The sequence below is a fragment of the Macaca fascicularis genome, chromosome 19 (assembly GCF_037993035.2).
Source record: "Macaca fascicularis isolate 582-1 chromosome 19, T2T-MFA8v1.1".
Classification (NCBI taxonomy): Eukaryota; Metazoa; Chordata; class Mammalia; order Primates; family Cercopithecidae; genus Macaca; species Macaca fascicularis.
This window is the reverse complement of record NC_088393.1, coordinates 7707501-7721618: the sequence shown is the minus strand read 5'-3', so window position 1 is coordinate 7721618 and position 14118 is coordinate 7707501. Positions and strand designations below refer to the sequence as shown.

The window sequence follows — 14118 nt, the reverse complement described above, 5'->3', positions numbered from 1 at the left end:
ATTTCTACTAAGGACCGTGAGGGAGAATCTATTCCATGCCTGTCCTCTAGATTCTGGTGTTTTTCTGGCAATCTTTGGCATTCTTCAGCTTGTAGAAGCATCACCTCCATCTCTGGCTTTGTCTTCATTCAATGTTTTTCTTGTGTATGTGTCTGTGTTTGATTCTCTCCTTTTCTAGAAGGATATCAACCATGTTGGATTAGGAGCTCACCCTGGTTTAGTATGACCTGCTCTTAAGTAATTATATCTGCAAGACCATTTTTCCAAATAAGCTCACATTCTGAGATATTGGGGGTTAGGACTTCAATATATGAATCTGGGGAGGGAAGACAAAATTCAATGCTTAACAGTCTTCTTTTTTTTTTTTTTTTTTTGAGACAGAGTCATGCTCTGTCACTCAGGCTGGAGTGCAGTGGTGTGATCTCAACTCACTGCAACCTCCACCTCCAGGGTTCAAGTGATTCTCCTGCCTCAGTCCCCTGAGCAACTGGAATTACAGGCACCCGCCACCATGTCTGGCTAATTTTTAAAATATTTTTAGTAGAGACAGAGTTTCACCATGAGCAACAAGAGCGAAACTCTTGTTTCACTCTGACCTCGTGATCCACCTGCCTCGGCCTCCCAAAGTGCTGGGATTACAGGCGTGAGCCACTGCACCCAGCTGTCTCCTCATACTTTGCACTTTATTTCCTCAATTCAGCAAGACTGCTGGACTTTTGGGGCATTACTTCTCCCTGAAGAATGACCCGTAGACTCTCTTCAGGTAGTGAGTAGATGACCTGAGAAAGTTAACTCATTTTTTCCTCCTTTTTTTTTGAGATGGAGTTTCGCTCTTGTTGTCCAGGCTGGGGTGCAATGGCGCGATCTTGGCTTACTGCAACCTCTGCCTCCTGGGTTCAAGCTATTCTCCTGCCTCAGCCTCCAGAATAGCTGGGATTATAAGCATGAGCCACCACACCCAACTAATTTTGTATTTTTAGTAGAGATGGGGTTTCTCCATGTTGGTCAGGCTGGTCTCGAACTCCTTACCTCAGGTGATCTGCCCGTCTGGGCCTCCCAAAGTGCTGGGATTATAAGCATGAGCCACTGTGCTCCGCCTTTCCCTCCTTTTAGAGATCACGGTAAACATAAGTACTCAATGCCTATTCTCCAATATCTGTAATTCATAATGTCACACATGTCATTTAGCATTTAGTTTTTTAATACGGGAGGGTAAATCCCATCCTCATTATGTTATCACGATTAGAAATGGAAGCTTATTCCGCACATGGAATGGAAAATTTTGTGTCTGGGAACACATCTAGAGAATTATGAGAAATCATGAAGCATGACTTCTATAAAAGTATATTCATTTGCTTTGGCTGCCATAACAAGGTACCACAAACAGGGTGATTTAAACAATGGAAATTAATTTTCTCATAATTCTGGAGGCTCATGGTCTGAGATCAATATGTCAGCAGGATTGGCTTTTTTTGAGGTCCTTTTCCTTGGCTTGTTGATGGCCGTTTTCTCCCTGTGTTCTCACTTGGTCATCCCTTTGCATGTGTCTGCACTCTAATCTCCTATTTTTAAATTTTTATTTATTATTATTTTTAAGATGGAGTTTCACTCTTGTTGCCCGGGCTATGGTGCAATCTCAGCTCACTGCAATCTCCACCTCCCGGGTTCAAGCGATTCTCCTGCTTCAGCCTCCCTAGTAGCTTGGATTACAGGCACGTGCCACCACGCCCAGCTAATTTTTGTATTTTTAGTAGAGACGGGGTTTCTCCATGTTGGTCAGGCTGGTCTTGAACTCCCAACCTCAAATGATCCATCCTCCTCTATGTACATCGAAAAATAGGAGATTTTTAGATGTACATCGAAAAATAGGAGATTTTTAGATGTACATCGAAAAATAGGAGATTTTTAGATGTACATAACTCATATTGGATTAGGGCCCACATATCTGAACTTATTTTAACTTAATGATCTCTTGGAGAGCCCTGCCTCCAAGTACACTCACCTTCTGTGATACTGGGGATTAGAACATCAGCACATGATTTTTTTTTTTTTTTTTTTTTGAGATGGAATCTCGCTCTTTTCATGCAGGCTGGAGTGCAATGGCGCAATCTCAGCTCACTGCAACCTCCGCCTCCTCCCAGGTTCAAGCGATTGTCCTGCCTCAGCCTCCCGAGTAGCTGGGATTACAAGCATGCGCCACTACACCTGGCTAATTTTTGTATTTTTAGTAGAGATGAGGTTTTACCATGTTGGCCAGGCTGGTCTCAAACTCCTGACCTCAGGTGATCCACCCACCTCGGCCTCCCAAAATGCTGGGGATTACAGGCGTGAGCCACCGCACCTAGCCAATAGATGTGTTTTTAAGAGTTTCCCCTGTGGACATTTGGAGCTCAATTCCACCGAGGATCCCCAGGGGGCAGTGTAGAGAACATGTCTTAGATATTAGTGGATTCTACCAATTTTTGTTTATTATACATTTGGGGGCTGTTCCCACGACATGTATTCCTTGGGTTTCTACCCTGCTCTATGCATGATGTAAACAGACTTCAATAAGTAGCAGAAGTCCTCAGAAAATGTTTAGCCCCCAGGCAAAATGTTATAGATGCTCAAATAGAAATTCCAGGCAGCATCCAGGAAATGCTACGTGCCACATCTGCTGTACACCCCTGACTCTTCTGTTCCCTTCAGGTGCTGTGCTCCGTCATTGCAGGGCTGCTGCACTTCCTCTACCTGGCTTGCTTCACCTGGATGCTCCTGGAAGGGCTGCACCTCTTCCTCACCGTCAGGAACCTCAGGGTGGCCAACTACACCAGCATGGGCAGATTCAAGAAGAGGTTCATGTACCCTGTAGGCTACGGGATCCCAGCTGTGATTATTGCTGTGTCTGCAATAGTTGGACCCCAGAATTATGGAACATTTACTCAGTAAGCATAATGCGTGTCTTTATGATGGTGGTAGCAATGGCCATGGCTCCTGCATGACTAAAATCAAAATGTTTTCTTAGTCCATCTTTTCTTTTTTTTTTTTTTTTTTTTTTTTTTGAGATGGAGTTTTGCTCTGGTTGCCCAGGCTGGAGTGCAATGGTGAGGTCTTGGCTCACTGCAACCTCCATCTCCTGGATTCAAGTTATTCTCCTGCCTCAGTTTCCCAAGTAGCTGGGACTACAGGTGCCTGCCACCATGCCTGGCTTATTTTTGTATTTTTAGTGGAGACGAGGTTTCACCATGTTGACTAGGCTGGTCTCGAACTCCTGACCTCAGGCGATCCACATACCTCAGCCTCCCAAGGTGCTGGGATTATAGGCATGAACCTTCGCACTCAGCCCTTAGTCCATCTTTTAATTGCCAATTATACTTCAAACCAGTCCTTTCTTAAGCCTGTTTTCTCTTGAAAATCCCTAGAGCAGTGGTTCTCAGCATCTTTGAGGTTGGATCCTTTTGAGAATTTTGTTGAAAGTCAAAGCCCCTTTCCTCAGACAAATGTACATATAAACAAAATTTTGAATACAACTTCAGTTAATTCTGAGACAGGAATGGCAGATTCCGGCCAGGCACAGTGACTCACACCTGTAATCCCAGCACTTTGGGAGGCCGAGGTGGGCGGATCACCTGAGGTCAGGAGTTCAAGACCAGCCTGGCCAACATGGTGAAACCGCGACTCTACTAAAAATACAAAAAATTAGCTGGGCGTGGTGGTGGATGCCTGTAATCCCAGCTACTCAGGAGGCTAAGGCAGGAGAATCACTTGAACCCAGGAGGCGGAGGTTGCAGTGAGCTGAGATTGTACCATGGCACTCCAGCCTGGACAACAAGAGCAAAACTTGGTGTCAAAAGGAAAGAAAAAAAAGCAAATTCAGAGCCCCACATTAAGCACCCATGAGCTACATGTTCTCCTGGATTCTGAAAGAGTAGGTGGAATGGGCTGAGATGAATCTCCAAGATGTCAAGAATAACACCAATATTAAAAGTATCAAAGCCCTGTGGTGCATCAAAAATGGTGCTTCCTCTCTGCAGCAGCTCATGCCATTCTCACCATGACCCTATGATGTCAGCAGTTTATTTTCTTACTTACGGGACACCTGGGCTTGAGTGCATTTCATAAACTTTTCCAAGGTCAGAGCTGCAAGGTGAGTAAGTCAGAATTTTCAAGGCAATACTTTGAATAGCCATGTTTTATTGCTTCACTAAAGAAGCTTGCAAAACTCAACACACAACCGTTAGTTGAAGTAGTTAATACTTTGTTAATGGTGCTTGGGTTAGGAAGTAGGTTGTGCATACACTAAAACATCATGTATGTTGTTTTATCATGTATGCAGTCCCTCTCTTTTTTTTTTTTTTTGCAATGGAGTCTTGCTCACCTGTGCAGTGGCGTGATCTCGGCTCACTGCAGCCACTATCTCCCGGGTTCAAAGAATTCTCCCGTCTCAGCCTCCTGACTAGCTGGGATTACAGGCACCCACTATCATGCCCGGCTAATTTTTGTATTTTTTAGTGGAGACAGGGTTTCACCATGTTGGCCAGGCTGGTCTTGAACTCCAGACCTCAGGTGATCTGCCTGCCTCGGCCTCCCAATGTTGTCCCTCTTAAAGTCAAAGAGGTGCTTTGTTTTCAGCTTGAACTCTATATCCTGCCGGAATGGTGGAGATAGAATGGTGGAGGAGTTGACCAACATTTTCTTTTTTTTACAATTTTAGGTACTCCCTTCTGATATTTTTCTATTATGGGAGATGGAAATTTGGTGTGTGTGTTCTTTTAAAATGATACTTTAAGTTCTAGGGTACATGTGCATAATGTGCAGGTTTGTTACATATGTATACATGTGCCATGTTGGTGTGCTGCACCCATTAACTCGTTAATTACATTAGGTGTATCTCCTAATGCTATCCCTCCCCCGTCCTCCCTCCCCACAATAGGCCCCGATGTGTGATGTTCCCCACCCTATGTCCAAGTGTTCTCATTGTTCAATTCCCACCTATGAGTGAGAACACACGGTGTTTGGTTTTCTGTCCTTGCAGTAGTTTGCTCAGAATGATGGTTTCCAGCTTCATCCATGTCCTTACAAAGGACATTAACTCATTCTTTTTTATGGCTGCATAGTATTCCACGGTGTATATGTGCCACGTTTCCTTAATCCAGTCTATCACTGATGGACATTTGGGTTGCCATTGTGGAAGACAGTGTGGTGATTCCTCAAGGATCTAGAACTAGAAATACCATTTGATCCAGCCATCCCATTACTGGTTATATACCCAAAGGATTATAAATCATGCTGATATAAAAACACATGCACACATATGTTTTATTGTGGCACTATTCACTATAGCAAAGACTTGGAACCAACATTTTCAATGAAAGTCCAGATAGTAAATATGTTTGGCTTTGCTGGCCACAGGGTCTCTGAGGTGACTACTCAATGTTACCCATGTAGTATGAAAGCAGCATGGACAATATGTAGCTGAATGAGTATGATTGTCTTTCAGTAAAACTTACGAAAGCAAGTAGTGGGCTGGATCTGATCCATGGGCCATAGTTGGTGACCCTTCGGATAGAACTTAAATTTGGAAGCTTTTCTGCCTACTGAATGTTGGAGATTCAGGCTCTCAGCTTCCATTTAAAAATAAGGTATGCCACTTTGGGAGGCCGAGACGGGCGGATCACGAGGTCAGGAGATTGAGACCATCCTGGCTAACCCGGTGAAACCCCGTCTCTACTAAAAAATACAAAAAACTAGCCAGGCGACATGGCGGGCGCCTGTAGTCCCAGCTACTCGGGAGGCTGAGGCAGGAGAACCGCGGGAACCTGGGAGGCGGAGCTTGCAGTGAGCCGAGATCGCGCCACTGCACTCCAGCCTGGGCGACAGAGCGAGACTCTGTCTCAAAAAAAAAAAAAAAAAGAAAGGTATGCTACCTCTGCCATCATAAGCCAAGAAAGAATACACATTATTTGGACAACAGAGTACCTGATGCATGGAATATGCTTTATTAGAGTCAGTTTTTATAATTGTAGTTAAGTTATTGTTTTTACTCTCTCAATATAACAATCATTATCAACTTGCTAACTACATTTATTACCATTAACTCATTGCTAGGAACTGTAGTCAAAAACTTTAAGCACATTATCTTCTTTAATCTTTCCTACAAGTTCTATATGAAAACAGTGACAAAATTCTGATGAAAAAAAATCAAAGGATATCCAAATAGATATTCTATGTTCATGGATAAGAAGACTCAACGTTATCAAGATGGCAGTTCTTCCCAACTTGATCTATAGATCCAACACATTCCAAATCAAAATCCCAGAAAATTATTTTGTGGATATTGACAAATTGATTCTGAAGTTTAGATAAAGGAGACAAAAAAACCTAGAATGGCCAACACTGTTTAGAAGGAGAACAGCGAAGACAGAGAACTGACATTCCCTGACTTCAAGCCTCAGTAGAGAGCTACAGTCATCATTTAATCTTTCCAGTACTTTGATCAGCTCTATTATACACTTGAAAAAACTCAGCCTCAGAGCATGCATCTGCGTCAAATGAGAACTCACATCTGACTCCATCTAAAATTCAGGATTCTGAGCGAAGCAACTCCTGGCCCTGTTCAGATCTTGCACCAGGAGCCTGCATTCAAGGTCTCTCTGCCTTCTCCCAGGGAAGAGGCAGCTAATGCTTCTCTCTCTTTCTCAACAGCTGTTGGCTCAAGCCTGATAAAGGATTCATCTGGAGCTTCACGGGGCCAGTGGCAGTCATTATCTTGGTAGGTGATAATTATTTATGGGTGTGCCCGCCTTGGGTTGACCAAGCATGTAAAATGTTTTTCTTATCTAAGGGGAAATGAGATGAAGATAAGAAATACAGCCTAATGTGATCAATCCCTCTTCCCGAAAGTACTGTCTTCACTTTTCTTTCCTTGGATTCCCCCTGGCTCACTTGTTGCTTTGATGTAATAATATCATCTCTCCTGGGACTTCTTTTTCAAAATGCTGTTATTCATTCATTCAACAAATATTTAATGGTTGGCCTCTCTACACAGGGCGACATGGTTTCCTGTTTGTCAGGAACTTTCTGATGACACCTGTTCCCTGGTAGAGACATTAATAGCACCCTTCTACTTTCAAAGTGTCCTGGTTTGAATGATAAATTGTATTGTCACCGAATCAAGCACCAAATGCTACAGGGCGTATGCTGTGTGTTGCACATAAAGGACCAGAACATATGTGTGTACCATCTTCATAAAACCTGTGTCTTTTGGGAAAAGATTCTTAGGTCCCCCTGAAATTAGACTGTATAAAATGACTCCAAAAGAAAATTCCAAGTCACTTTTTTCATGCGGTTCCCACAGATCAACCTGGTGTTCTACTTCCAAATTCTGTGGATTTTGAGAAGCAAACTTTCCTCCCTCAATAAAGAAGTTTCCACCATTCAGGATACCAGGTAAGAGAGCATCAGAATCAGTGGTACCCACACGTTATTCCTACATGATCACTCTTTCGGGAAAAAAAGAACCCACGCAGAAATATGATATAAATTACCCTGGTATACGATAAAGGGTATGTGAAGGACAATTTATAGAAGAAATAGAAACTCTGATTTTCAGGTAACTTCATTTCCTTATTCAGTAAATATTCATGCTGAGTGCAGTGACTCACACTTGTAATCCCAGCACTTAGGGAGGCTGAGGTGACAAGACTGTTTGAGTCTAGTTGCTCAAGACCAGCCGGGCAACATATTGAGACCCCTGTCTCTACAACAAAGTTACAAAATTGGCTGTGCATAGTGGCGTGTGTCTGCAGTCCCAGCTATTTGGGAGGCTGCAAAAGGAGAATCACTTGATCCAGGGAGGTTGAGGCTGCAGTGAGCTATGATCACGTCACTGTACTCCATCCTGGGCAACAGAGCGAGACTTTCTCAAAAAAAAAAAGTAAAAGAAACATTCATCAAGTGCCTCCTTTGTATAACATACTCTTCCAAGAGTATCAACATCCTCCTCCCACTCCACCAAGAGCCCATATACCTCTGGACTCTGTTTCTTTCTTTCTTTCTCTCTCTCTCTTTCTTTCTTTCTTTTTTCTTTTTTTTCTTTTTTTTGAGACTGAGTGTCACTCTGTCACCTAGGCTGGAGTCCAGTGGCACGATCTTGGCTCACTGCAACCTCCATCTCCCGGGTTCAAGCAATTCTCCTGTCTCAGCCTCCTGAGTAGCTGGGACTACAGGTGCACGCCACCACGCCCAGCTAATTTTTGTATTTTTAGTAGAGATGGGGTTTTACCATGTTGGTCAGGCTGGTCTTGAACTCCTGACCTCAGACGATCCACCTGCCTCAGCCTCCCAAAGTGCTGAGATTACAGGCATGAGCCACCGCACCTGACCTGGACTCCATTTCTTTGGTTGTAGAAACTCGATTCTCATGGGTACCAATCTACGCTATTAAAAATAATGATGACAAAAACTAATGTTCAATAGAATCTTGATAGATGCTGGACATTTATCAATATTATTTCATGGCATGCTAATACTTTCAACCTATGGGGTGAATGCTACTAATACCCTCATTGATAATATGAGCCCACAGCTCACCTTACCCAAGGGTGGGTAAGGATCTTGCCTTGGTGAGTCATATGTATGAAAATTAAAAGGACTATCTGTCTAATTTCAAGCCCTGTCTCTAGTCTCCACTACTTAGTAAACCAGTCTGACATTTCTTAGCCTTGGTTTCCTCAATTATTGAGGGTCAAAGTGCCACCCTCCTTGGTGGTTCCCCATCCCCCTATTTCTCAATTCCTTACCCTCTAAGGTCTCACTTCTTCCTTAGAACTGCAAGCAGCAAGCTCCATGTCTGACCTCATCCCCAGCACCATGCCCTGTTGCCAACCTCTTCCTCTTGCTGGTGAATAGACAGTTATCCCGTTGTGCTACACTAGGTTAATGTCATACTTTGGGGTAGAGATTAACTATCTCATCTATTTCCTAAGTAATAAATCCGAGGTTAACACTGACATGGTGGAAACATCGTGCTCTTTCAATAGGAAGGACTTGGATTCTAGAAATTTCAAACATCATGGCAGGAAGGGGAGGCTGGATAAGAGGAGTTGAGAGACTTGTTCCAGATCTGTTAGAAGCCCCCATCCACTTGAGTCCCTTTGCCTCCTAAGCTCCAGAATTAACCATAGCGCTATCAAATCCCATAACTGGCCAGGCACAGTGGTTCACGTCTGTAATCCCAGCACTTTGGGAAGCTGAGGCGGGTGGACCATAAGGTCAAGAGATCGAGACCATCGTGGTCAACATGGCAAAACCCCGTCTTTACTAAAAATACAAAAATTAGCTGGGCGTGGTGGCGGGCACCTGTAGTCCCAGCTACTCGGGAGGCTGAGGCAGGAGAATCGCTTGAACCTGGGAGGCGGAGGTTGCAGTGAGCCGAGATTGCACCACTGCTCTCCAGCTTGGGCAACAGAGCAAGACTCCATCTCAAAAAGAAACAAAAATCGCGTATTTATGACTCCCTTTTCCTGCACCTTGGCTCTGTCCTCTTCTCCCTGCAGACTGACTACCCACAGCTGATGAACAGGGCGGAGCCACCCCAAAGGGGTCTCACAGATTCATTCTCCAAGCCTCTTACTTCAAATGCTTAAGACAGAAAATCTGGTTGGCTGGGGGGAAAATGCATTGATTGACTTCTTACAGGTCAGGTGTCTACTCTGGGGTAACTGGCTATGGTCAGTGGGGATGAAGCCATATGGTACCCTTTAGGTCAAAGAGAAAGTTGTCATGGGAGAATCCTGATATACCAGTGATTATGCTGTCTCCTAAATGTAGACATAGGTAGGTTTTCTGTCATTTCTATAAGTATATATCTTTCTGTAAGCGTAAATGGAAGGAGGACTGGATATAAGAAAAATCACCAAGCTAGATTGCAGTTGTGGAAAACCTAGGAACCAAATCAGGAGCAGGAAGGACTGATTAGCAAGTTTATCACAAACCATAATATGTATTGAGTATTTACTTTGTGCTAGGCATTGTTCTAAGGACTGGAATTAAAGCAGTGAGTAAAACAGACCAAAATCCCTGCCCTCGTAGAGTTTATATTCCCAGGGGGTAACGCAAAAAGTAAAAAGTGAAGTCTCATACACACACACACACACACACTGTCACACACACTCATTAGCTCTCCCAGCCAGCTGCCATCAACAATCCCACTCCATTATATGAAACACAATATTTTTTGTGTGAAGAAACTCAACATTATGTTATGTTCTAAAGTCAGGAATTCACCATTATTCAAATTTTTAAATACAGATTTCTAGAAGGCATTTTCCCATAAATCTTCCAAAAAGTCTAGGCAGAAGACATGCAGATAAATCAAATTATTTTCAACGGTGGGGAAAAAGCACTATTCTCAGTGATTTGCCATGATTGAAACCATGGGTTCCACTTCATCCTCAAGCTGTGTGACCTTGTTGTATATGTCACTTAACTGCATGAAGCTGTTGTGAGGTTTCAATAAGGGAAAGCATTTAGTTAGCACTAATGTTAACTACACTTGTGGTGAATACCTGGTAAACCGTAGTTATTATTACTTTTATTCCCTGCAGAGTCATGACATTTAAAGCCATTGCTCAGCTATTTATCCTGGGCTGTTCTTGGGGCCTTGGTCTTTTTATGGTTGAAGAAGTAGGGAAGACGGTTGGATCAATCTTTGCATACTCATTCACCATCATCAACACTCTTCAGGGAGCATTGCTGTTTGTGGTACACTGTCTCCTTAATCGCCAGGTAAGGCTACTTATTTTGTCTGTCATCAGCCTAGTCCCAAAGTCTAATTGAATGATTGTTCACATTCTCACTCTTCTCTGACCTTTTATAATTGTATTTTGGGGTCTTCTTGGTTTGAAGATGAGGGTTTAGGTGTTGCTGGGGTATGCTATATCCTGTGGGTTTCATCTGTTTGGCATCATATCTCTGAAGAGCATGGATCAGTCAGGATAAGATGGATTATGCTGCAATAACAAATAGCCCCTTGCCTCCCACACTCAGTCTTAGCAACTTACAACAATAAATGTTTATTTCTTGCTTGTGCTACATAAGTACATCGTCTTTCCTCTGTGGTGCAGGCTGAAGGTGTGACCTCTTTAGAACATTGATGGTTTCATGGCACAGGAAAAGGAGATTGTGGGAAAGCACAGCTTAGCTCTCTTAAAGCTTCTACCTAGTAGTGATGCACCTCTGTTCTGCTCTCGTTTAATTGGTCAAAGCGAGTCACATGGCCATACCTCAGTTCACCAAGAAGGGGATGAATAATCCTCCTGTAGTGAGGAGCACTACAGGAAGTGATGCTGAAATATGTGGTACAATCTACCATAAACTCAAAGAGACTTCAAGTCTAATCCCAGTTCCTCCACTGAGTATGTGGCTGTGTGACTCTGGGTAAACTTCCTATCCTTTCTGAGCATCATCTGTAGTTTTCTCATCTGCAAATGTGGTGATGCCTTCATTACAGGGTTGAATATTTAAATGAATCAGTGCAATCTCCTAGCATAGTCCTTAGTACACATTAAGATCTCAGTGAGTGTCGTTATTTCAATTTTACTCTCCATAGAAAATTAGGACCAGTTCTCCTGTCATTTTCCCTTTGCTGTTGAATAAAACTACAAGCAGTTAAAACGCTAGTGGCAAAATGCTATCTTAACATGTCATTAATTTCTCTTCAATCTTTTAGTGCCTTAATGCTTGATACTTCTCACTCACAGAAGAAGTAAAATCAGTTTTAGCATGTCAAGGAGGTTAGAGAAAGGCAATTCTTGGAATCATGGAGGATGGGTGAGTGTAATGGCTAGCGTCAGGGCTCTGAATAAAGATGACAAGGTTTTGAGTCCTGGCTGTGTGACCTTGGGCATGTCAATTTACCTGCAAGAGTCTCAACTTCTTCATCTTTAATTGTGAGTAGGAGAAATGTCTTTCTCACTCCATTTATGTAATAATTAAATGATATATTGCATATACAGTGTATTGAATATAGCTAGTGTTCAACAAATGGTGACCTTCACCATCATATAATCACCAACACTCCCACCATTATCATCTAACCATCATCACAATAGTCACTTTTATCATTACCACCTTATCATCTTTATCATAATCACCTTCACCATCACCACCTTCATTACCTTTATCACACCTTCATCATCTTTACTATTATCACCATCACCATCATCACCATTACCATAACCTTTAATTCACCCTTATCATCACTAGCATCACCACCAGCTTTACCATCACTTTCACCATCATCACCTACATCACCATCTTCACGATCATCACCATCATCACCATTACCATCACCTTCATCATCACCTTCACATTACTTTCATCAACATCACTATCACCACCGTCACCATGACCTTCATCATCACCTTGACTACCATCACCTTCATCATCACCATCATCACCTTCATCATGATCATTTTCATCATCATCACCATCATCACCGTTACTTTTACCATTGTCCGTTCCATTATCATCAACTTCATCATCGTCACCTTCACCATCATCATCACTATCACCTTCATTATCATCATCTTCATTATCATCACCCTCACCATCATCACCATTACCATCAACGTCACCATCACCAATATCATTACCTTTATCACCTTCATCATCATCACCTTCATCATCACCATCATCAGCATTACCATCACCTTCATCATCATCACCATCATCATCTTAATTACCTTCATTACCACCACTACCATCAACAGTCACCTTCATCACCATCATCATCATCATCTATTGAGTCCTATAGTGTCTGATATTTAATACATACCTTTTTTTACAGCTGAGAAGTTTGAGTTTAAATAAAATGAATCAACATAAGCATGGCCAAGATTATATGGAAAACTAGAAAGAGAGTAGGGCTTGGTGTCTTTATCTTTAACCTCCCATTTTAGGATCCTTTCTCCTAAACTGAGCCCTGGATGTAACATGGACCTCTCTACTCAAATATCCAGGTGCGAATGGAATACAAAAAATGGTTTAGTGGGATGCGGAAAGGAGTAGAAACTGAAAGCACTGAGATGTCTCGCTCTACTACCCAAACCAAAACGGTAAGATCAGCCCTTTCTGAGTTCCTTATTGGAACCCAACATCTCATGCCTCTGGAAGCTTCCTGGTTCTTTGATCTGAAAGAAAAGAGAAATTGCATTAGGTTCCTGTATTATGCAGCTGAAGTTTCTGGGTATTGAGACCAAAACCAGAACCAACCCTTCCTTCCTTCCTTTCTTCTTTCCTTCCTTCCTTCTTTCTTTCTTTTTCTCTCTTTTTTTCTTGCTCTCTCTCAGTCTCTTTCTCTCCCTCACTCCTGGTTTCCCTTTCCTTCCTTACATTTTATTTCTTTCTCATTCTCTTTTTCACTATCTCTCTTTGTCACTCCCTTCCTCCTTCTCTCTCTTTTCTGACTCTGATCCATTCTTTCTATCCCTCCCTCCTTCTCTTCCTCTCTCTTTTCATTTCTTCCTTCAACAAATATCCAAAGGATATTTAACATTTTAAAAAATTTATTAGCTACACTCATTTAACAAATATTTATTGTCCGGCACTGTTTAGGTGCCGGAGAACCAACAGTGGACACATTGACAGTAGTCCTTGACCTCACAGAGCTAACATTCTAGTTGGGTGAGGGGACTGACAACAGACCTCAAAAAGTGAATTTTATGGTACGTTACAAAGTGATAAATGCTTCAGAAAAAAATAGAGCAATGGAGAGCAGCCAGGAATGACAGGGTGGGAGGATTCCAGTTTTAAATAAGGTGACTACAAGAAGTTGGCACTTGACCCAAAATTTGAAGGCTGTGTATGATAAAAACGACCTCTGGTTTGTGAAATTATCTAGATTTGGAGGACTAGGAAGAGACTTTTGGTCAGAAACCACAGATTCCTGAGTGCTGTGACTCATGAAACTGGGTTTACCCCTAGAGGGCATCCTGAATGCTAAGACCATGGAGCTGTTGCAAAGATATGAGCTTTATTTGGGACAGAGAGCTTCTTAGCTAGGGTAGCACCTCTCATCGTGAGGATTAAATGATGTCAAATAAGCACGTAGAAGGCTGCCTGGCACCACAGGAAGCC

At 42.6% G+C, this 14118-nt stretch overlaps 1 protein-coding gene across 1 annotated transcript in view; it reads left to right on the top strand.

Annotated features, from left to right (window-relative positions):
- The window catches only part of LOC102147046 (putative adhesion G protein-coupled receptor E4P), a 41805-nt gene that overhangs the window by 26735 nt on the left and 952 nt on the right, over window positions 1-14118 (top strand). Inside the window, exons 11-15 of the mRNA XM_045380093.3 lie at window positions 2689-2924; window positions 6685-6751; window positions 7337-7428; window positions 10587-10767; window positions 13002-13097. Coding sequence (XP_045236028.3) covers window positions 2689-2924; window positions 6685-6751; window positions 7337-7428; window positions 10587-10767; window positions 13002-13097 — 672 coding nt within the window. The remainder of the gene's footprint in view (window positions 1-2688; window positions 2925-6684; window positions 6752-7336; window positions 7429-10586; window positions 10768-13001; window positions 13098-14118) is intronic.